Source organism: Arvicanthis niloticus, chromosome 1 (assembly GCF_011762505.2).
Source record: "Arvicanthis niloticus isolate mArvNil1 chromosome 1, mArvNil1.pat.X, whole genome shotgun sequence".
In the NCBI taxonomy this organism is placed as follows: Eukaryota; Metazoa; Chordata; class Mammalia; order Rodentia; family Muridae; genus Arvicanthis; species Arvicanthis niloticus.
The window spans coordinates 13,085,714-13,110,532 of record NC_047658.1 but is presented as its reverse complement, the minus strand read 5'-3'; the positions used below and the strand labels follow the sequence as shown (position 1 = coordinate 13,110,532).

The following is a 24,819-nucleotide window of genomic DNA, read 5'->3' as shown; positions in this document are numbered from 1 at the left end:
TCTCAGCCATTACTAGCATCAGCTCTGCCCAGTTCTGTGGGCCCTGCAGGAGAGAACCTCCTTCCTCCTTCAGCAGCCTCATCTACTTCTTTTTGAGGACTGTCACGGCAGCCCTTCAAACTCATTTGACTGGGTTGGAGCGCATCACACTGTCACCGGCTCAGTTTTCATTAGACGCCTGCTTCTCAGTTAGCCTAGCCAAGCAGAAGAATTCAAACACATGCACAAATTAAATCGACATCCAAACTCCACCAATATACAAAGCAATTTAAATGATATTCATTAGAGCGATGACAAGCCCTGATGAGGCTTTCAGGAACCCGGTCCTTCAGCTTCTGCCGACTCGGTTTCATGGTCACTGAGGCGGAACTCCAGTGACTGTACCTCCATTTTTTTTTTACACTAAGAAATGGCTCCTTCCTGACACACCTATCTCATTCTCCCTCTGTACCTCTCTGGCTCTCTTGACCCAAGCTCCTTCAGCACCAGCTGTGGACACAGGTAGAGATGTGAATGGAACAGTCACAAAGACAGGACACAGGCATTAGGACTTCTTTTTCTCCATAAATGCTCCAATTAAACCAGATTTCAGCGTCTCATAATTTCATTTCAGTTGGCCTGGAAGATCTCTAATTCACAATTATGATGGCCATAAATGTGTCCCAGGGATCTTGCTATGGGGGCAGAAAATAGAAGTAAAGTGTTGAAATGCAGTAATTTTTAAAAAACATGGCACCCAAATTTAAAAGTGCACCTTTAACTTATATTTTTTTTCTTGTTTGTTTGTGTGCTACTGGGGCTGGAACCCAGGACGTTGTGCTTGCTTTGCAAAGGCTCCACCACTAAGCTGCATCCCCGGCCATATTTTAGTTTTGAAGAGAGACGACTAGCCATTTTACTGCTGCCCAGGGCTGCAAAGGAAGGATGCCAGAGCCTAGTGAGATCTGCAGACAGGAGAAGGCTCTCGTGCCTGAGTCTCCAGCTCTGATATAGCCTTATTCATCACCAGCTAAGTAAGGACAGAGCAAGGCCATGGTCATCCTATTACATCCTTGGGCTTTGGAATTTGCAGGCTGATATACTGGGGTTGGGGGGTGGGAGAATGGGCAAAGACTGGAAACACCAATGCCTGGCACTTCTGTTTATAATTTTTATGTTCAGGGTAAATTGTGTGTGTCCTTGGCTTCGATCAGTAATATTAGCATGTGAGAATATGACACGTATCCATATTGGCAAAAGATTCTTAGAAATACTCAGGGACTGGAAACACACTTTTGTCACTAATAGGCAAGAGGACTGGCTTTGAAGAACACCTTGTCAATAACGGTAGATGGCAAGGTCCCTTCATTCTAGAGCTGTGATATCCAAATGGCTGGTACACTGTAAGAACTCACACATGTGATTTTATTTCATTTATACTTGAATACTCACCATATAGCTAGTATCTGCGGTCTGGTGACATTGAAACCTAGATGGTAAATGACAATGGGGCCTAACTTCATTGAGCTAAGTGTGGACCTTACATTGTAGAGGGGTCACCTTGTTGGCCATCATGGGTGATTTATTAATATATTAGTTCATGGCATTATACAAATGTTGGAGAGAGGTAGTTCTCTGATCTGCTGTTAGATTTTAATTTTGAAAGCACTTGGATTCTTGGAATAGAGGTGGGGCATGTATCCCCAAATTCCTAGCCTCTGGGAGCGGATTTAACTGAAGCCTCCCCTGAGATCCAGTGCTGTCACTAGGCTGAGTCAGCCTTGGGCTGTCTGGGACTAACTCAACCATCATGAACTGTCGGGCGGCTAACCAATGATTTGGCACATCCATTGTCTTGGCAAGGTGGAGAACGTGGTCTCCAAATGTAGAGTACTTTGGGATGGAAGCCTTTGTAACTCAGAGCCTGCTCATACAGGGTTTTCTTGCTCTGAGTCTTTGGGGTGTGTGTGTGTGTGTGTGTGTGTGTGTCCTGTCAAATTCATAGGGATAAAATAAATGAAATGGGAAAAGGCAAGAAGATTCCCCTGTGAGCTTGGGGAACTCAACATGGCAATAGAGAGATTAGCAACCCCTTGCAAATAAAATCAGCATTTAATCACTGCTCGGCCCTGACTCAACGGTGGACATGGGAAGGTTGGCATTTTCCAGACAGGGATGGAGCAGTGGCTGGCTGCCCCCCAGTGAATAAAAAACGAGTCATTCCATGTTTTGCATAAGACCAGCAGTGCCTGGCAAAGGCAGGGACTGCGTGGCATTCTGAGCGTCTTTTTGTTTGGTGTTTTCTCAGCTCTCCTGGAGGCCTCAAGGTGTCCAGTGATGCACATGGTCCAAAGAACTGTGTACTTCCAGGTTGCCTTGGCCAAAGATTCCAAGTACTTCCTAATGAATCCCTAGGGAGAAAGGAGCTTAGTGTTTCTATTACCAGAAGAATACCTCTTCAGTGCAGTGAAAATGGTAATTTCTCCATTAGCTGAAAGGATAATGGCTATTATTTTAAACTTAAAGTATTTATTATTAAAGAGTGTGGTGGTTGGGGTTCGCTGTTTTTATTCTTATGATTGTTTCCTATAACACTGTTGTTTCTGCTCTAAATTGTCAACAGAATAAGGCACCATTATAGTGTTTCTGTGTCTGAATTATACAGATGGATTCTAAAAAAAAAAAATAAAATCATGTATTATTATTATATTATTTTGTATTAGGTAACTGGGAAGTTTCTGGAACAGTCTGCTGAGGGTAGCCTTGTTTTCCTTCCACTCCTGTGTCTTCTGCCTTCACAAAGGTTCCCTCAAGGTGGAGCTGGGCAGCTAAAAGGCCTTGTTAACTTCTATATATCTTGCCACACATGGTCGACCTGCAGAGGCTAAGGGCAGTGAAGCCTACAACCTGCAGCAATCTGGCTCTGAGAAGGAATCCTCTCTGGGATGAAAAGGCTCTGAACTAACCTCCCTGCAGGCTAGCCTCCTTCTGAATTCAGGGCACCCTGGGGAGAAGCACCATTGTGTGTGTGTGTGTGTGTGTGTGTGTGTGTGTGTGTGTGTGATATATATACACACATGCACACACACACAAACATATATATATATATATATATATATATATATATATATATATATATATATATATTTCTTTTGCAGAATGAAAATTGAATGGGGATACCAGGGAGGCGAGGTGCTCACCATCAACCCTCTCAAATTTTCGTGTAAGATTTTGTTTAATTATAGAATTCTTGCTGCCTCAAATTTAAAAGATACATCCTTGATATTTTTGCTAAATGTTGACTGCGGCGAATAGCTAAGATGTGGCATATTGATTTCTTGTTGTGAATTGAGCTGTTCAAGCTCCATTTAAGATTTTCATCTTGCATGTAGCCCTGAGCACATCATAGCACCATAAATTAGTTAAATTGCACATTTATCACAAATGTTATTTTAAGATACTGCGTAAATGTGATGGCTGGAAGATATACCATAGGACTCCAGTGAGCTGAGCTTGGGCGGGTGAGGTCAGGGTCACCTGTGCACCTGTGATTAAAGCCCCCTCCCTCTGTGAATCCACTGTCCTTCCAAGAGCCACTGCAGGCCTCCTTGGACACCAATCTCACCATTTACTCTCCTTTTTCTGTTCACATCAGCCATAGACTGTGTGGTCAGTAGTAGACCTGGTATGGCCTTTGCATGGTCCTCCTTGATTTGGGGCCATAACGGACTATGATCTGAAAGTCTTCTTGCATATTGCCTATCCTGTTGCCAGGCAAGGGTTTGGTGGTTTGAGGGGAAAGTGGCCCACCTCCTTATGCTAAAGACTCTCTTTTTGCAAAAAGGTTTGCATTCAATAGCTGTTCTTACTAATACTTCCCTGGAGGTAGAATTAATTTAGGGTTTCCATTAGTACCAGCAGGCTGAGTCCAAGGCACAACTGAGTATGTAACTCACTCCCCACCTTGGCTATCCATCTCCATGTCTCCCCCCAAATCGAACAGCCCTGATAATAATCCTGGGGGAGGGTAAGGAGGATTTCTCAGAGTGTTGGGTCCTTCTCAACTGTGAAGAGGGGGGCTCCACCATCACTCACACAAATCCCCTCTCCCTTCAAGCCACATGGGCCCTGGTGATGACGAGAGTGTTGTCAGTTTAATCTGTTAGATGCAGGACTTTGGATTCTAATAAACCGATGCTATATTTAACCTGTGAAAAATTCAAGAGTGGAAATCTGGGCTTCAGGATGCAAAGATGCAGAAGGCACAGCAAGGGGGGGGGGGGTGTCTCTGTCTCCTGAGCCAGGTTCTAGGACAGCAGCAGGTATCCTGGTAGAATATACATGTTTGTCAGCTTCCTCCAGGTAGAGGACCTTAAGAGACCTGGGCTGGCCATGCTTGAGGCAGAGCAGGTCAGACCTTGGACCCAGAGGCCAACAATTCTGAGGCTGTGCCTTACCTGTGTACCCAAGTCACAAGGCTGGAGTACAGCCCCCGTGTCACTATCTGCCAGATACCCATTTTAAACTCCAGCAGAGTTCTTTCCAAATCACAGAGAGAGAGATGGATTACTGAGAAAACGGAGTAGATGGCACATTTGGACTTGTCTTGACAAAAAGGGGTGGGGAGAGGGAAAAACCCGTAGGCGTGTTGCCGAACATTTTTGAAAGGGCTTAATTTAAATTTTTAATAAAAGAGTATCTTTTCTTCCTTCAAGTTGAGGTGTTTTATGTATTACATGGGTGTATCACATCTCTCATTTGTATAATTCTAGGTTAGGAGCTCCAATTCTGCCTAACTGCAAGACTGGTTTGAATATAGCAATAAAGGTATTTTACAGTTTTACATGATGTTCTCAGCATTTTGTTGGAGTGATTTGCCAGGGCCAATAAAAGCTTGTGATTATCATAGAAATGCTTCCTTCCTACTCCTCTACCCTACTCCCCACCCCCGACCCCACACCCGCCAGGGATGGGTTCAGTCTCCTCCCAATCCCTCCTCACCTGGTTATCTCTGGTTGCTTTAATTTGGGAAGAAAAGATGACCCCCAAGTCTGAACACGTGGGTCCTCCTTTCGAAAATCTTAAGTTGCCAAGAATGAGCCATCATGTGCAGAATCTTCTAAAGACCCAGGTACACTATGGGGCATCCAGAAAGGAAACCAGAGCCACCCAGGAGAGGTATCCCGTGTGACTTGATTGAGGGTCTGACAGTGGAGACTTTATTACGACATTCCTTGCCCACAGGGGTTCTAGCCTCATGTGCGCGTCTCTGACTTCTTTCCAATTTTTATTTCTGAGGGGAATGCTATGCAAACCTCCTCAGTTTCTTTATAAACACCAAAGTTCACTAAAACTCCCCTGATTTACGCGCAGCCTCCAACTGCCAGCACCTGGCAGACACAGCAACCGAGTCAGTCATAAACAGATCGCATACAATTTAATTTTAATGTGCTCGTTAGTCGTAGCACATCTCAGACATAATTGTGAACGCAACACAAAATTATAGCAAAAAGACAATTTTAATGCTGCCGTAGAAAAAAAGGGTTATATGAAGAGTCACATCATGGTGTGCCATCCTCAACAACAAAACAGGGCACAGAGTGTGTCACGGTGTCTGTGGTGTTTACATGCCAATATTTTATACATCGGTTCTCATATGGTGTCAGCTGTCAGTTATTTCTGCAAATTAACTGCCAGAAATGGAGACCAGAATGGCTTGGAGAGCTGGTAACCACGGGTTACCTTTCATAAGCCTAAAGATAAAACTGCAGTGTGGGATCTTCGGAGAATAATTAGGAGGAACAAAACAAAGTTACCGATTGAAATTTAAAAAAAAAAATGAGAAAGAAAAGAAAAACAAGAAAGAAAGAAAAAAAAATCCCACATTATGAACTGGCAACTGAGAGGGCTTATAAATAAGTGAGGAAGGTTGTCCCACAGAACGCCTCATGACTTTTAAGCAAAGGATTACAGTACAAACATTTTAAAGGCTTTATCAATGTTCAGGAAATACAGTACAAGTTGGTTTTTTTTTTTTTTAATCTTTTTTTTCCTTTTCGAATAGACTTAACCCTTTGAGCACTGAGTTTACTTTGAGCATCCTTTAATTTCTAATAAATACCTTTAAGAACCATGTGCAAAATAGTTATGATGCCTGCCAGGGATGGATTTCCTGGCCTCAAAACAAATGATAATAGATTGCTAATAAATATGTATAATTTAAACATGAACCCTCTATCAATATAGATGTGCCGTATAGCAAAACAAACAGCATACCTTGCTTTGAGATAATGCTTCTGTATATTTTATAAATGCTATCTGTGGTATTTTCTGTATAATTTACAACGTTTGCATGTAAAAAAAAAAAAAACCATAAACCTTAAAAAAAAAAAAGAAAAAAATAAGGAAATATACACTATACAGAGGCATGGCTTGTGCCCAAAGTATAGCAGGTACATAAAACACTTGTTATAAATGCAAGAAAGAAAGGGTCATTTAACCAGTCACATTTCCCATAAGAGTTTGAAATCTATACAATATATACATCTATGTTTCAATGTGAAAATAATATTTTTTTAAATTTCAAGGCGTGTCATACCCCTGCATAAATGGAGGTTCCTAATATTCCTTATAACTAAGCTGGTAAGGAGTTTAAAAACAGAGTTTCATACATTATTATTATTCATTATTATTTTGTTTTATTATTATCTTTTTTATTAACCAAATTAATGCAAAAGTGCTTCGTAGTACTCAGAGGGCTAAAGATGAAAGGGTGGGAAATGCCAGCACACCCAAGTCTCATGGAAAAAGTGTGCCTGGCTTCCTTATAAATGCTTAATTAAACCGTCTGTTAATGCATGCAGCTCGAAGCATCGAGGGGATGCTCACAATTAAATCCCATTTACACAAAGTTCCAAACACTTAGCACTGCGTTTTAACCTTCGTTATTTTACCAGTAACAACAGCTGATTATATGCACCTCTCTATGAAACACTGTACAGTTATACCAAACAGTCCAGCCCAGACGATCCTCTGCAGTGAACATAAGAACATGTGCCAACAACAAGACAGAGGGGCTTTAAGGTGCCTTCAGCATTTTTCCTCCAGTCATTTCCGCTCTGGAGCAAACGCTACTGTTTCTCCAGCTCAGAAACGAACAGGAGGTGGTCTTCTGGCGATTTCCCGTGGGTTTTGCTAAGGTGAAGTTTAACAGCATGCTTGCTCGCAAAGGTCCGATTACAAAGCTTGCACTGATAGGTGGTCCCCAGGTCCTCCTCCGGGGAGGATGTCACCAGTTTTTCTGATGGCGACTTGGTTTGTGCTATTTGATTGTTAATCTGTTCGGTGGACAATTTTGATAAGTCCCGTAGCCGGAAGCCCAGATGTGATTCTAGGTGGCTGATGTACGTGGAAGGAGTCCTGATTTGTGACGCACAGTCATTACAAAAGAACACAGGGTGTCCAGTGTCCAAGTTTTTGAGGAACTTTGTTCCACCTGTCCTTCGAAGTTGGTATTTCACATTGGCCAGCCAATGGCTGATGGTGGTCATGGAGAGGCCGGTGAACCTAGAGATATGCATGCGCTCCTGGGGGCTCAGATCTGACATGATGTACTTCCCTTCTGATGTCTGCCGGAGGCTAGCTGCAAACTGCGCCTGCAGGATTAGCAGGTGCTGAGGATTCCAGTTTGACTGGCGGCCTTTCCTCTTCTGCGCTGGAGTCGACTCCTCGGCCTCTTCCAGGGTGGCCCCGTCAATGTCAGACTTCTCAGAGATGCTGGAAGGAGTGGAGGATTTTGACGTGTGGCTCTCTGTCAAGTTCTTCAACATATCGGATATATCTGACAAGGCATTCTCGCGCAGTGGCGAGTTTGACATGAATGATACGACGGCAGATGTCTTTGCCGTTGTCACTGTAGATGAGGAAGTTGCTGGGGATGTGGACGTGGGGGACAAAAGCCCTGAACCTAAAGAGCAACCTTTGTCACTCTTCCCTTTTGTCAAGTCTATGGGCTGGTCATTGTTGACGTGGTAGAAATAGCGGTCCAGATGCTCCGCCTTCTTGGCCTGAAGGGGTGGTGGGGTGGCCACAGCTGCCTTCTCGGCCAGACTGTTGCTCATCTTGAAAAGCATGCTCATGGGGTCCAGTGCAGGCAGGGAGGGCTTGGCGGCCTTGCCCAGGTGGATGTTCATGACCGACTGCAGGGCACTCAGGGGGTTCACAAAAGGCTGCTCTGGTGGGTGGTCTGTGATAATGGTTGTGCTGCCGCTGAGTCCCCCGCTCAGGGGCTTCACCAGCTCCTTGCCATTCTCCACCGGCTCTGTGGAGGGGCTCACCTCCTTGCACACATCTCTTGGTGGGCTGGGGCTGTTCTCCTGGCTTTTGAAGCCACCGTCACTGGAGGCCTCCATCTTAATGGGCTCGCTCTGCTCGCTGCTGCATGGGGACGGTGTAGCCCGCTTGGGTGGTGACAGCTTGCCCTCGGGCTCTTTCATTTTCTCCTCAACTTTGGCAACTTTCTCAGTGACTTTTTTCACCAGTTCCTCCATGGCGTGAAAGTTTGTCTTGGGCATGGGGGAGGTCTGGCTGCTGGGGGGAGAGACCAGGGTCTGGGTTTTTGTGGGAGACACAATCTCGCTGTTGCCAAACATGGGTTTCAGGGGTGTGCTCTTCCCTGAGGAACCCAGAGACAACTTCATCATGTTGGGGAGCTGGTAGGCAGCGTGGATGCTGGGATAGCCGCCCCAGCTGGGAGTGCCATTCTGAGCCTTGTTGATGGCAGATGTTACTGTGTTCTCGAGGGATTTAAGGATATCTAGTCCCCCTTTAGGACTCTCTTCTAAGTCATTTTCAGTCAAGTAGTGGTACTTGGAAGAAATGTCATACTTCTCCTCCTCCTCACTGGTCTTCTCTTTCTCCTTGGGTTTCTCATCCAGGACCACTTTCTCCTTGTCTACTTCCTTTTTGATCTCCACAGTCAGCTTCGGGGAGACACTCGCAGGCGTACTGGAGGGAGATGTGAACGTGGTGGCTGCCAGTGGCACAGACTGCACTTTCTCATCCAGCAAGGTGGTGGTGATGGTGGGCGTGACGGGCGTCTCCATGATGGGCTTCCCCTTCTTCATGGCCGAGTTTGTGACCTTGATAAAGTGGCCAGTGACCATCATGTGTGCCGTGAGCTCCTGGAGAGTGTCATGGGAGCTGCCACACTCCATGCACTTGAGGATCTGAGACTTGCGGGCCTCGAAGTGCCACGCATAGCTGGCCCCATTCTGGTGGCCGTACCGGTTATTTGGCGTGATGTAAGGGTTGGAGTTCTTCTGCAGAGCATCGCTGGTATCAGACAGGGTGGCTTTAGGGGTTCCACCTGTGGAATCAGGGGAGCTAGGCAGCTCCAGCTCCAGAGAGGGTTTCTTCCGAGCAGCAGGGATGATTTTGGCTGCGACGGGTGTGACAGGTTCCTTGAGAGGCACTTTTTGGTAGTGTTTAGTTTTGATCATATGGACACTCAGGTCTTGGAGAGACTCAAAGGAGTGGCCACAGTACATGCACTTCAGCACCTTCTGAGCGTCCTCCTTCCCCTCCATCTCCAACAAAGACCGTTTGCGAGGCTTGGACCAGCGCTTGGGGTTGTTGTTGTCAGTCTCATGGTTGTCATCGCGATAGTGACCGGTCTCATTCATGTGCACCGTCAGCTCTACCAGGGTGTCGTAGGCGGCGCTACAGTCTTTGCAACGGAACTTGCTGGCCCCGGTGAAGATGGAGCCATACAGCTTGCTGCTCTGGCGGTACAGCTGCACGGTGCTGAACAGGCTGGGCTCAGGTAGCATTCGGTTCTGGGACACCTGCTGCAGGGTCTTCGCCATGGCACTCTGGTGCCAGTCAAAGCTCCCGCTGCCACAGCTGCTGCTGCTACTACTGCTGCTGCTGCTGCTGCCGCCACCATTGTTCTCAGAGGAGGGCTGGTGCAGGTTCAGGTTGAGGTTGGACCAATAGGAATTGGACAGGAAGTTGTTGTACACCGCCTTCATCTGCTCCAGGCTATCCGACACAGTGGTGTCTTCCAGGGGCACCTGGACCTCCTTGGTCTCCTCTTCATTCTTGATGGAACTACTTTCAAAGTCAGCCATCCGGTCACTGGTCTCACTGATGTGAGATTCGCTGTCCATTTCATGGCTGGAAAACTCAGCGGCTGGTGAGTTCTGGTAGCTAGGGCAGGCCTTGCTGAGTTCCTTCTCTGGACACATGTACTTGGCTGAGGGTTCTCCATCGGCCGCTTGCCCTTCCGGCTCTATGTCATCTTCTACCAAGGCGGCTGCCTTTAACTCATCGGAAACATAGGCTGCCATGATCACAGATGAGAACAAAGAGGAAGAGGAGAGAGAGAAAGAAAAAAGAACGTTAATAAATAAATGTGGATCATACCTAGAATACGTTCTTGACTCTCGGGAAGGTGGCAAATGAGACGGGCACATTTATTTGTAAAATTAAATAGTTAAAAATGTGATGTTTCTTTGGAGCAAAAAAAAAAAAAATTCTGCTCTTCAAACATAATTTGCCACCTTATTCTTCTCAAGGGGCAACAGCTTGAAATTAAAACTAAATTTGAAATTAATGAAGCACATTCTGGAGGTGGCATTCACTTCTAAAGTAATAAATTACTTGTATCAACCTCAGAGACAGCAGTTCCTGTCTGTCAATTACTATGTCTTATGCTTCTCCTGCCTCTAATGCATTTCTTAACAGACAGACTCACAATTTAAATTAAGCAAGCACTTTTTTTTTTACTCATTACATTTTTTGAGGCTCAGTCTTTAATAAATATAAGGTACAAAAACATCAATAAGATTTTCACCTAGTGAAAAAAGAAAGTTCGTCAATTATAATAAATTAAAACCAAAGACTGTGGGTTTTTTTTTCCTACTTCTTCTCTTCTTCCTAGAAAAGTAGCTCTTTAAAGAGAAAAGGAAGAAAAAAAAAAGCCCAGGGTAAGCTTCGTACCAAGGTCAGGGGCCTGAAGTATTCTGAACTGGACAAAAGACGGGGAGTGGCTACCAGCCAGCCCAGGCCCTGTCCCCCACATGCTCAGCCTCCCTCCCACCCACACACACCATCGTGTGGAATTAGATCAGAATAGGTTCAGGAAAATTGGTATGCGGCGCTCACTCCTGCTGTATAAATATATACAAGACCTGCTGGTGGACCTTACAAATGTCAAAGTGTTTGCTCTCTAGACTACTTTGTCAATATTCACTCAGCACAGGCTCCATGGGTAGCCTACGGGGAGTCTGTCTTTTTGGAGGCCTTGTACTGGGGATGGAAACCCAGCAGGCATCCTGAGCAGGTGGACAGACGGCAGGGCTCAGCAGCTGGGAGTTCTAGAAGAACCCCCACCCCTTCGGGAGGCACAGAGCATGCGGAACACCTGCGCAATGGGACACTGGGTACAATTTTTCCAGCCTCTGGGTATTCTATACCTTGGTGGTCTGATCTATGCTGTGGTGTGACCAACTCTGGGTGAGCAACAGCTTTAAGCTAAAGGAGAAAGGGGTTCAGGTGGGTGATTTCTTTTTTCTGTCAGGATCTAAAGTGGACATAGGGTGTGTGTCACGTGCACTGTAATTCCTGCCCTGGGGAGGTAGAGGCAGCAGGGTGGCCTTGAAGCTAGCCTGCTCTACATAGTGAGTTTCAGGCCATCGGCCAGGGATACATGATAAGACCTTTTACAAGTTGGTTCCAAAAGGCCAAGGGTGACTATATGGAGTGGCAGTAAGATGGCACTGGTAATTGCCAGGTTGATCTGAGAGAGAGAGAGAGAGAGAGAGAGAGAGAGAGAGAGAGATCTTAGAAGGGGGCGGGGGATGTCTCGTTTGTAGAATTCAATAGGTGAAGAGATTTGCTCCAGGTGAATTCCACATCAGAAAAATAAAGTTTAAAAGAATGGAAATGATTCTTTTTAAACCATAGAGCTACTCCCTCCACCCCAACTCCATCAGCATCCTTTCTATATTGCTATCAAATCTGCATTTGTTCTGAGTACCACCATGTCTAAGCTCAACTGCAAGGGAGGCAACATGTGATCTCGGGTGAGAACCACGACCCAGTTTTGAGAAAGGGACACTTCTCTTTTATATGTGCCGCAGGAAGCAAGAACCTTGCATGTGAGCCACAGGACCCCCTTTAGAAATGTGCAGAAGAGCTGGGAGTATCTGTCTACAGCTGTCATCAATCCTAGCATTGAGGAGACTCAGGAAAGAAGATGGGAGTTTCAGGCCAGGTTGGATCACATAGGGAGATCTGTATCTAAAAGAAAACAGGGAGAAGAAATAGCCCGAAGTGTGCTGCTGTGGTATGCCACTTTGCGCTATGCTTTGGTGAGCCTGGAGTCGAAGGCCAGAAAAGAGCAGTAACTATCTCCCTCATAACATTCCCCAGTTTGCAGGACATTTTAGAAATCCCCACTCACAAATAGCTCCAGAGATCCAACCTGGAGGGAGGTTGGTGGGAGTCAGCTGACCAAGTCTCCCTAATTTGATTGGACTTATCCCGGTTAAGACTCCCTGTCTCTCAGGCATCCATACCATCTGGGGCAAACTGAAGAAGGCTGTTCACACAGCCCAGTGGCAGTTGGGCACTGAGTGGGTTTGCAGTTGATTTTACACTCCTTTCAGAGGGCAGCTATAAAAAAAAAAAAAAAAGGTACGCTGGGTTTTGGTCTCTGGAAACTCACTGGGTGGCCCCAAGCACCACAGAGGGACTCTACTGCACAAACTGGGATAAGAGAGACACATGGGGTGCTGGAGAGATGGCTCAGCGGTTGGGAGCACTGACGGCTCTGCCAGAGGTCCTGAGTTCAATTCCCAGCAATCACATGGTGGCTCACAACCATCTGTAATGGGATCCGATGCCCTCTTCTGGTGTGTCTGAAGACAGCTGCAATGTACTCGTATACATTAAATAAATAAATAAATAAATAAATAAATAAATAAACCTAAGGGGAAGCTGGGCCCCCAGACGGACAAGGGCAGATGCTGTGCTGACCTGAATGGGAATGTCCTTGACACGCTAATGTCTTTTCAAAACTTGATCCTCTGCTACTGCTCCTGTTTAATGGAGTTGTGACCTCTCTGTGACCTGAGGCCTAGTCAGCAGAGTAGGTTGCTGGGATGGGGTTTTGAAGGTTTCCGGCCTGAGCACTCTGCTTCCTGCCTGGCAACACGTGACCAGGCTCTTTACATTCTTGCCACTGTAATGAATCCCCTGAAACCAGGAGCCAAAATAAATGCTTCTTCCCTTAAATTGCTTATGCTGGGAATCCTGTCCCAACATTGCGAAAAGAAATGAATAGCCCAATCCAAGTCCTTGTCTCGTGGATAGGCACCTCAGAGCCACAACCTGAAGCTCAAACACCACGCACTGACCCATTTGCTTATCTTGTACAGAATCAAGAATGGGAGAGGAATACATCCACAGACAACAGACACCATAAGACATCAGGTAACCAGATGGTGGACACTGGAGTGTCTACAGTAGCAAGATGATGTAGACAAAATGTGCAGTTGTGTGAGGACCTGCCAGGCTTACATGCTCTCCATGGAAGCATCCACACACTGAACACCTGGAAAGCCATTTGAAGTCCTATTTACAGGCATCATCATTGATATGACCAGCTCGTACCTCAGGCTGGTCCCCAATATACTCTCTATGCTTTCTGAGATGGACAACAGTACCAGAGCGCCATATGATGACACTGCAGTCTAATGAACAAGAAGGGCGTTGGTGTTGAAAAGAAAGCGTGGCCAGACTCCCTTGTGGGAGCTAAATCTGGGCCTGAGGAAAATGAATAAGCACCCATGCCAGGAAAGTCTGGGCTCTCCGGAGATCTGGCCTCCCCCACACTCTCACTCCAGCCTTGTCCAGGCTTCTGAGCAGCTGTGTATGCATATTGGCACACTTTTGTGCCAGGAACCTTACTACCTAGCAAAAAACAACTGACCCATGGGTTTAGACCCAACAGTCGGGAGTCTTCTTAGACTAAGTTGAAGATGTTAACCATGGATCCTTCCTCCATATTATTAATGGATGCCCAAGAACAGGCATGTCACTTTTCTAAGGATGTCATATGCTCTTGATCACTGATTTTACAAACTTGAGAGCAAAGCACGATGGCCCACGCCTGCAATCTCAGTGCTCATGAGATGGAAGGCTGGAGGACCAAGTGCTCAAGATCTTCAGCGACATAACTGATGTAGTAAGTTCAAGGTCAGTCTGACCTATTTGGACCCAGTCTCAAAAAAAGAAGGTGGAAATAGGTCAGAGGAGTGGCAGAGGGGATGAAGGGATGGGAACACCCATTCCCTTCACAAACAGGGAAGCTGTTATTCTAAGAAACAATCTCTTTTCCTCTGGGCCTTAGTTTCCCTCTGTGTATAATACAGGGCACCAGTGCAATGAGCTAAACGCCTCTCTGCTCCATTTCCATGTTTAATGACTTTTGAAAGCAGAAGACTAAGAACTGGAATGTCAATCTGTCTTTCTGGTATAATAGCAAGGATAGTTTCCATAAAATCGTATCTGGGGTTGAAAAGACCGATTTAAGATGGATTAAGAATACTGCCTTTGAAGAGGACCCAAGTTCAGTTCCTGGTACCCATAGCAGGCAACTCAGAACCACCTGGAACTCCATCTCCAGAGGATCCAGACATCCGTCTCCTGTGGGTATCTGTGCGTGTGCACACACACACACACACACATACACACAAGTGCACATACCTATACATAATTTAAAAAATAAAATCTTACACTTGATCTAGTTCAGTTTTTCCTTTGTGCTGGGAATTATTAAACCCAGGGTCTTGTATATGCAGGGCAAAAATCACTCTACTTTTTTTTTTTTTTTAAAAAAAAGTTGTATTTACTTTTTTATGTGTATGAGTGTTTTGTCTATATGTATGTCTATATATGTGCCTTGTACCTATGGAGACCAGAAGAGGGCATTGGATCCATTAGAACTGGAGTTATGGGTAACTTATGGGCTGAGAGTTGAATCCAGGACCTACAGAAGCAGCCAGTGTTCTTATGGCCAGTGGAACTGGAGTTATGAGTAGTTGTCAACTGAAAATTGAATCTGGGTCCTTTAGAAGAGCAGCCAGTGCAATTAAGTGATCCATCTTTCCAGTCTTCATTTTTGTTTTTGTTTGTTTGTACTAAGCTAGAGTCTTGCTATGTAGCCCAAGCTGCCTCCCACTCAGGATCCCCAGCCTCCTCCATGTTGGAATTTCAAGCTTGTACCACTATGCCATGCCTTAGTTTTTTTCTTCTTGTATGGAATCAAACTCGCAAAGTCTCTAGTTACACACAAGAATTATTTCCAGATCCTGGGACAGTTAATACCCTGGATTCAGTAAGTCAGGAGAGGACACTGGTGGCTTCAGTCACAGTGAGGGTTGGTAGGTTTTCATGCTGGTGTTGTCCCTGTACCCAACAGCAGTGACAGCTTTGACTCTTCTGTTGCTGTCCAACCTTACGCATATCCTTATCTGACTTAGTGCAACCCAGTCTGGTCTTGCTCACAGTAGGGCCAGCTTAAGATACTCACTGTCTCATTTGGGATGTGGTTAGCCTGAGGTCACTGGTGGCTGCACAGAGTGGTTTTAACAGCCCCATTACAGGATTGGATCTACCTCTGCCCACTCCCATCCCAGCCTAGTGCAGACATCAACATGTCTCCCTCCCCATTCCATACCCTTCAATCTAGTAGAAACAGAACCTACTGAGACTGTTATAACACAGCTGACTGCTAACATCATTTACCTGGGGAGCACCCTCAAGACTCTCTACTTGCTTCAGACAAAAGCCCCAAATCCTCAGAGTACACCCAACTTCCACCTGCCTCTGCTCCCATTTCCTTCCAGCTCTTCTGGGCCTCTAAGATGTGTCAAGATCTCTCATTGCTAACTCCCCACTACTCACTCCTGTCTCCCAAGCTGGAAGCTAGCACATGCTGTAGGGTCCTCTCCTCGGGACCACAGGTGGAAGCCCACTTCTCGGTGTGTGTAGGTGGGGGGAGAGAAAGAAGCAGCTTTTGTCCCTTTAGTTCTCACTGACATCACTGGCCTATAGCCAGGTGCTAACTAAATGGCAGCTCCGTGTGGTCAGGACAAAGGCCACACATCCCAAACTCCCCGCCCCAGTGTCTAGCTACACTAGTCAGTTTTCTGTTACTTAACAAAATACCCAAGGCAGGCTAATATAATAAAGGGATATAGTCAGCTCATAGGTTTGGAAGCCTCAGATCTAAGCTGCCGAGTCCTGGCTTTGTGAGGATTCCATGACACATAACCAACCTCTATGCGGAGGAAAATGCTACATCTTACATGACAGGCGGGCCCACTATGCTCTTTTTTGAACCCACGCCCACAGACTAATACAAGATCCATGAGAGAGCTACTTTAATTTGGTCTGAGGGCAACCCAAGGACCTCCCTCTAGCCCACATCTGGGAGGTCCCACCATTTCTCATATCATCACATGAGGAATCAAGGGTCAGACTATAAACCTATGGTGGACACCTTCAAATCACTTGCCAACTATGGCTCAGGTCCACAGCGGCCACTCAATCTACATCCACAGGAGACAGGAGTGAACATCATAGCTGACTTCTTCTGACATCTTCTATAGCTACCTCATTCGGCTGGGTCCAGATTCAAGTCTGTCTTAGGATGGAGATGTGCTAAGGATGTGTGGCTAAGTCCTTTCTGGATCTGCTCTCTGTGTGTGACTGGCACAGATGCATCATTGTGCCTTCCTGTTCCATGGAGAATACTGAACTCTGTGTCCAGAGCCAACAGAGGATGCAGATGAATTGTGGTGGGAGAGAGGCTTCCATCCCAACCACCCACTGCTGCACAAGAAATAGGAAAAGTTAGGGGTATGCAGAGACTTACAAGTGAGGGTGGACTCGGGGTGGGGTACCAGCATAACGGGTTTTTTTCCTAAGTCATTTGGTCGAGAGTCTTAACCCCTACTCACTCTCTTCCATGAGCAAAAACACAGTGTGAAGAGACACACGGTGCTTGAGGGCTAGGTTAGATGGTGGGTGAACAGTAGAACCCAACCAAGTAGAACCAAACGAGACACAGGTAAATGAACATTCCTGAGAAACAGGCTTAGAAATGCATCTTTTAAAACTGTAATTACTCCTGGAAGAGCAAGCCACCAAGGAAACAATGACCTCAGCCTACGAGGTGCACTGGTCAGAAGGATCTCACATTCCTTGCCTCTTGATTTTTCCAAAGGTTGGGGGAAGATATAAAACAATCTTTAGGCTCTTTTTTAACAAACAAACAAACAAACAAACAAACACTCCTCCCTCATTTTCAAATGATTACACTGAGCCATTTCTGATCCCAAGATCCTCACCCTGGGTCTGAATGTGAAACGGTGGCCCCAAAGTGAGAGTATGCTGAAATGCAGAGCAGAGTATTTCCAGTAGGATCCCACACCTTCCCCTCCAACCCTCTCAACCATATGTGTCATCCTTGGCTAAGCTCCACCTCTAGGTAAGAAGGAAATTAATGTGTGTTATACAAATATAAATAGCAAGCAGAGGAGCATGGGAACATCTTTCTTGAGGAAGTGGAAGTTACTTCATCACACTGTTAGTGAGCTCTCCCTCAAGATGAAAGGCAAAAGCTTGGGTCTGGGCACTCAGGCCACAGAGGCTGGGGACAGGGAGAGGGAGTATGGCTGGGAAGAAAGGGAGTAGATCTACCATGTTTCTAGAGACGATTACAAGTTGCCCTGTACGTGTGAGCATATTTAGGGCTGAAATCAAGGTTGTGGAGTTGGAACTCTAGGAACTTCAACTGGATACAGCGATTTACAGACTCCCTTCCCATGGCTGCTTAGTAAAGTGAAAACCAGAGAGCACACTTCTTGGTATGTTTAGACTGCATCTGCCCCACATCATTGCCCAGGCCCGGTGACAAGGAGGCAAGGGCGGGACTCAGGGTCAGTGCCTTGAGAAGGCAAAGAGGTAGAAAGGAATTCTCAGAGATGTAGCTATGCTAGCCTGAACAAAGATGGCGTTCTCATATCCGGTGAGGGTAGAGTAGGCCACAGAAGCCTTAGCAACCCTCGACTGTAATCACACTGGAGACATGGAACTGTCCAGAAGGTGCCAGGGACATTGCCTAAAGATGGACAGCTGGTGGGCTCTCCAGGACTCATACACTGCACAAGTCTGTGTCAAGGATCATGAATCCAACTTAGAGCCAATGTCAAAGCCTCCAGGGGTCTCAAAGTTCTCCCGCTGCTACAGAGTGTGAAAGGACAAGAAAAGACGCCAACAGCATCAGGAGGTACTGACTGCCACAGGGACACCTCTCCCAAGGGCTCCCATCAGAGCAGAGCTCCAGGAAATACATGAGAGAACTGTTCAAGAGCTGGGACAATGGAGAGAGGCGCAGCCACCACCATGCCTGGCATTTCTACATTGCATTTTCTTTTATGAAGCTATGCCAAGTCACAGCTGTGGAAGGTTGGCTCTTGGTGCCTTCACTGCCCCAGGCTGGTCATGTGGCTGCTGTCTATAGTCTCTGAGGTGCAGATTCTTCATCATGAACAAGAGAAAGCAAGCAGAGTAAGCAGAATATTGGCCAAAGTCATCTCCTGGGTCCCACCAAAGATGTCATGATGCATGAACTTAGCAAAAACTTAGGTGTTTTTCCAAGCTAAAGGTTCTCTTCAAATGCGGGTGTACAAACTGCCCAGGGGTTTGCTTTCTGTGGAAGTGTCCAGGACCACTCTGAGCTCAGCATCCTCCTGTAGAGCCCTGACTGAGACTCTCTCCAAGCCACCCATCAGGCCTTGCTGCATTTCAAGGGAAGCTAAAGCCTTAAGATGGTGGCCTTGGAGAAGAAAAGGCAGAAGAACATAAGGACAAGGAAGGAGCATCCGATCCCACACATGTTCTCCAGTGACTCCAGCATCTGTCTATGGTACTTCTAGGAAGGAAAGAGCTATAGCCCTGGAGGTCAGTCTGTGGTTTAAGAAGCCACTTTGGATAACTGGACCCCACTGGCTGCCAGTCAGGCTACATCCTGTAAGCCCAGTCCAGTCTTCTTGTCATCTCAGCTCCTACGCTAAGTCATCTCCCAGTGTGTGTGTGTGTGTGTGTGTGTGTGTGTGTGTGTGTGTGTGTGTGTTTCGGGGGATTAAGGGATCAAGGGAGATTCAGGGGGTTGCAGGGTGGGGTGGGGTGGGGTGGGAGGGAGTCCTAAGTCTTCAGAAATTCCCACCTAAATCTAACCCAGAAATCCCAGATGGACAGATGGACTTGATGTAAGAATTTCTGCCTTGTGAAGACTGCATAGGTAAATACAGAAGGCTGTATGCCCTCTGGGGTATTTGGTTTGTCTGTTTGTTTGTTTGTTTTTTGTTACTGATTTGAGACAAGGTTTTTCTGTGTAGCCCTGTCTGTTCTGGAACTTCCTCTGTAGCACAGGCTGACCTCAAACTCACAGGGATCCACCTGCCTCTGACTCCTGAGTACTAGGACTAAAGGCATGTACTACTGCCACCCAGCACTCTGAGTTATTCTTACATGGGGCTCTACAAAGGGCTTCATAATGACTCCTCGAGAATCACAGCATTTACTGTATCTCTTGCGGGCTGATGTGGGACTCATAGCTTTGGAAGTATGACAAGGTGAAAGCAAGCATTTAGTGCTAGGTTGTCACTGAACAAACACTGACCCCACCCCACCTCCAGCATCCCCAGGCCGTGACACTCAAGACAGAGATCTGTTTCTGTCTGCTGATTGGTAGAGGGATCAAATCATCAAGACTGGAATGGGGCTGGGGGCGTGGCTCAGTAATAGAACACTTGCCTAGAATCCTCCAGTGAGGAGCTGGGGGTGTGGCTCAGAGGTAGAGCCCCTGCCTAGAATCCTCCAGTGAGGGGCTGGGGGTGTGGCTCAGTGGCAGAGCGCCTGCCTAGGATATTCCTGTCAGGGGTTGGGAGTGTGAATCAGTGGTAGAATTTTTACCTAGGATTCACCAATAAGGAATTAGTAGCACGGTTCAGTGGTTAGAGAGCTTTCCTAGTACACAGGAATCCCTACAACTGGGGGAAAAAAATAAAGGATAAAGAAATGGCAAAAAGAAATGGAGGGACGTAACAGAAGTGGGCCTGGCTGAACAGGTCTTTAATCGCATCAAGAGAATGAGGCTGCATGGTGGTTGTTTGCCTGGTTACTAAATACGCAACAGGGAGAGAAAAACAAATGGTTCTGGAGAATGAGAGCTTATGCTTGGAACCCGGGAAATCAGACTTCAAGAGAGACAGCAGGTGTTCTCTGTCCATCCGCCTGGACAGTGAGTGTCACATAAAGGCATCTAGAGGCTGTTACGAACTATGGAAGTCATGGCCACTGAAGACCAAGGGAAGACATCTGGAGGACCAGAGCCCTTGCAAACATCACCACTGCATATGGAGGATCCCAGAAAACAAGAGAAAACCCTAATGTCCCAAGGCAGGCCTGAGGGAAGGGCATGGTCTGATGTTACATGAGAGGGCACATGGCTGAGTTATAATGGAGAGGCCTTCTCTAGAAGGCTGGCCACACTGGGATGACATCCTCCCTTAGATTGATGGTTTTCCCCACTAGCAAGGTCAGGAATATTAATTTTGTACATGTTAATTTGATGTAATGTGCACAGCGAAGGAAGAAGGCTCATTCAGTTGGGGACCACTGTGTTAATAGAACAGGGCTGCTTCCAGGCCAAGAAAATCCGAGCATCAGTTGATTGGCAGGAGAAGGTGGTGTGTATAAGGCCATGTCACTCTGGCACAGCCAGGGTTGACAGGAGGTTATTGCAGACATTACAGTCTGCTGCTGCTTAGTGGAGCAGGGACAGCTCTGTTCCGAAGACACCCTCCCATGGAGTGAGAATCCCCTGCAGCTCCAGAGACTCAACATCCAGACCAGGAGCTGCTTCTCCAGATGTGGCAGAAAACAAGCGGCTAGTTCCTAGGTACCTCCAGACCATCTATGTCAGCAAACCTTAGAGACACCTGCACATGTCTGCTGACTGAACACTTCTCACAGCACCAAGTCAGGGAATCGGCCTAGGCGCCTGCCACAGATGTGTGGAGAAAGGAAATGTGGGGCATGTACAGAGTGGAGTATTACTCAGCCACAAAGAAGGAAATTACGTCATTTTCAGGAAGGTATATGGAACCAGAGATCACTGTGTTAAGTGATATAAGCCAGACTCAGAAAGACAAATACTGCACACTTTTTTTCTAATGTAGGCTCTAGATTGTAAGAGGGGAAGACAAAGAAGAAGGTAGAAGAGGAACAATTAGGGGAGAGGAGAGTAACCAGTAGGAATGGGGGAAGATGGTCATGATGAGAGTACATTATATAGATGTGAAAATATTACAGAGAAATCCACTATTTTGGATAATTAATGCACATTAAAATCAATGAAGATAATATTTCAATGAGAAAGTAGGAGCTGCAGCGTCACATACAGGACTCCCACACTTCAGGCTTGTGTCTCTAATTCCTGCTCCAGTGACAGCATCAGCAATTCCTATCCAGAGCTCCCTCTCCTCCTAAGGCAGGGGACTAGGAGAAAGAGGGGGCCAGGCAGCTGGGAGGTTCTCCAAGATCTGAAAGGAAAGGCAGCCTCCCTGCCTCAAGAAGAGATGGGAATCTTCCATGTGCTTCTGCAAGGGGGACTCCATTAGAGTCCTGACACCTACCCTGTGCAAAGAACACCTCACATGGCAAAAACAACCAACTGCCTTCGACAAATCTTTAGATAATAGACAGTGAGTGAACACCCAACTTAGGGACCATCTGAATGACCTTTGCCCTTACCATCAAGCCCATACGCAATCAGGGCATCTAACCAACAGTGGTGTTTAAGGATGTTTGGCTCTCTAAGATGTCCACGTCCTTCCTTCTGTCCCACGGTAGCATTTTAATACACCTATCACAGCAGGGCCATGATGGAACCAGCCTATACTGGGGGAGGGTCTGGTTGATGCCATTTGGTTAAATCTGTTGGCCAATGATGGTCTACTAGCTGATACAGTGACTGGTGTTAGGATAAGCTGTAGGAAGAGTAAAACCAGAACTGCAAGCCTTCAGTCCTGTATCTTTTTCCCCTTCTTACTCTACAGCAAAGAGGTGGATCCTAACATGTGGTGGAGCCAAGCACTTTGGGCAACTTCCTATGAAGAAAGAATTCTCTCATCTTTGAATGAAACGGTAGATTTTCATGGATGTTTGCACTTCTGCTGAGCACAGAGTGGCCACCACTAATCAAGATTCTGTGTCCTTCACACCTGCAGTTGGCACCCAGAAGCCTGTAGAGGAAAAGCAGAGTGCGTCTGTAACTGTGGTCTTCAATAAGGCTGCTTGGACTGTCTACACACTTGACAGTCTGAAATCTCAAGAGAAGCACAGTGGTTAACTAAGCAATGGCTCCGGGAATTGGAGTCCAGTCCTTGAAATGGGCATTTTCAAAGCAGTCATATGTGTACAATTCAGTTCTCACTGGGACTCACTGGCTTTTCTCCCTAACATTTAATGAGTTGTGTCTACAAAAAAATAAAATAAAGATAAATGGATGGCTTGAATCAACCAGGAATTAAGATTTATATGGAAAATAAGGCAACCGATGTATGCAACATCATTTGTCTATTTGCACATTCACTAGCCCGTTGCTACATCTGCATTCATTCATTCATTCACTCATTCATTCACCTATCAATCCATCTATCTATTTACTCATCATCTGTTGGTCCTATTTACCCACCCATCTATCCATTCATCCATTCATCCATCCATCCATCCATCCATCCATCCATCCATCCATCCATCCATATGTAATGGACATAATTAAATATTGCACATGCTTAGATTAGAGATAAAAACCTACTTAAGCAAACAAGTCAGTCACAGCCTTCATTTCTTTACATCATCAAGATGGCCTTTGTTACACAGAGTGCAGGGCTATTAAGGAGTCTCCCGATCAGCACAAACGTCTTAGCCTGACATTCAGAGCCTCATATAATCAAGCTCTTTGTCATCCTTTAGCATTTTTCTTTTTCGTTTTTCCTAGGGCTGGCACAAAGAGCCGTGTGTATACTAGACAGGTGTTCTACCATTGAGCCATGCCCACAGGCCCTTGATCTACGCAAGTGCTCTACCACTGAGCCACGTACTTTGCCCCTCACTGGGGATTCTAGGCAGATGCTGAGTGATAAACACCGTCATCTTCCAGTGTTTGCCTTCCACTGCCCAAGTCCACAAACTCATGCTACACTCTCATAATGTTCCTCGGTCTGGCCTTGACTTACGCTTGTTCCCTCCACTTTTAGTAGGATGTTGGTCTTTTCATATCCTCCTATCTACCTGCCCTCGAAGATTCAGATGGCTCCACAGTCCCCAGAGAGACACTTCTCCCATCTCTGAACATGACCTTCTTTAATTTCAGGGATGACTCAATGCATGGGACATCTTCTCTACACTCGAAATTCTGGTGAAATAAGGAATTTACCAGCACAAGCTTTGTGCATCTCTCTTGGTACTGACCTCTCAGAGAGCTCTACAGCACCTGGCCAAGGGCATGAACTGTATCTCTCCACACAAGAACTTCTTATGTCTATGCTCTCCTCACCACCTGGCACTCTAACCATCCTTGGTGACTTCAGGTGGATTTCAGATAGCTCTGTTGATACTACTTAAGGACTTGCCATGAGTCAGGGTCACGTCAAGCAGAAGTGACTACTAACTTCCTGGACAACTGTTGAGTGACTAGGTAGAGGATCCAGGAGTGGGACTAACAAATCCAGTTTTTCTTCTTGGCCACTTAGTTCCCATCAATAAGGACTCTGAGACTAATTATTTATTAATTAATGCCTAGGCCACAGCTTTGGTTCATTCCCCGACCATCTTGTAACTTATTTAACCCATTCAAACTATTCTATGTCTTCTACATGGTTAGTTACCTCGCCTCAGCTTCATGTGTTCAAGTCTGGGCAAATTTCCTCTTTATTCTACCCCAAGTTCAGCTCCCTGCTGCTTCACATCTGCCTCCTCAGTGTTCCAGCTCAGATCTCTCCTTTAGTCTATCCTGAGTTCCTCTACCTGCTGGTTTTATGACCTTTACCCCAGCATTCCCAGGCAAATCTCTTACACTGCCGACTATTTCCCAGAATCCTCTCTCCCTAGTTAATATCCCACCTCTTATTTCCTGCCTTACCTCATTGGCCACAAGTTTTTTATTGACAGGTGAAGCTTGTAAGAGATTCTCTCTACACAGGCATACCCATTCCCTGCTGAAAATCTCTTCATGGGGCTCTGCTCCCATTTTGCAGAGCAGAAAACCAAGAATACAAGTGTATCTCAAGAGTCCTCGTGTTATAACCAGATGAAAACTCTAACAAGAATGTACTCATCATGACTCCAGAGGAGCTCGGCCCTGCACTCGTCTACTCCCCCCTGGCAATCTCTCTCTCTCAAACTCTCTCTCCCTCCCTCTCTCCGTCAGACCTAACCATGGTCTCTAACCCTCAGCCAGGATTAGGCAGCCCTGCCCCAGCCCTCAGTCAACCTTGGTTCTGTGTTCAGCCAGCCTTCACTGTCTACCTGGTACTCAGCAGGTCCCTACCTAGTACTCAGCTAATATTCAACCAGCCCTGATCAAATTTGTACTAAACTAGTATTCAGACTGGAGCCTCACATGACCATTATGTGTATAGATCATAATGAAATCTTCCCTAGCCAGTTTAAAGAAACCAAAGCAAGTTTTCATAGTTC

The 24,819-nt window shown here is 46.1% G+C and overlaps 1 protein-coding gene across 1 annotated transcript in view; it reads right to left on the bottom strand.

The window, feature by feature from the left end:
* Nucleotides 1-5,482: 5,482 nt before the first annotated feature.
* The window catches only part of Tshz3 (teashirt zinc finger homeobox 3), a 74,654-nt gene continuing 55,317 nt past the window's right edge, over nt 5,483-24,819 (bottom strand). The window contains exon 2 of the mRNA XM_034484912.2: nt 5,483-10,321. Coding sequence (XP_034340803.1) covers nt 7,110-10,321 — 3,212 coding nt within the window. The 3' untranslated portion in view covers nt 5,483-7,109. The remainder of the gene's footprint in view (nt 10,322-24,819) is intronic.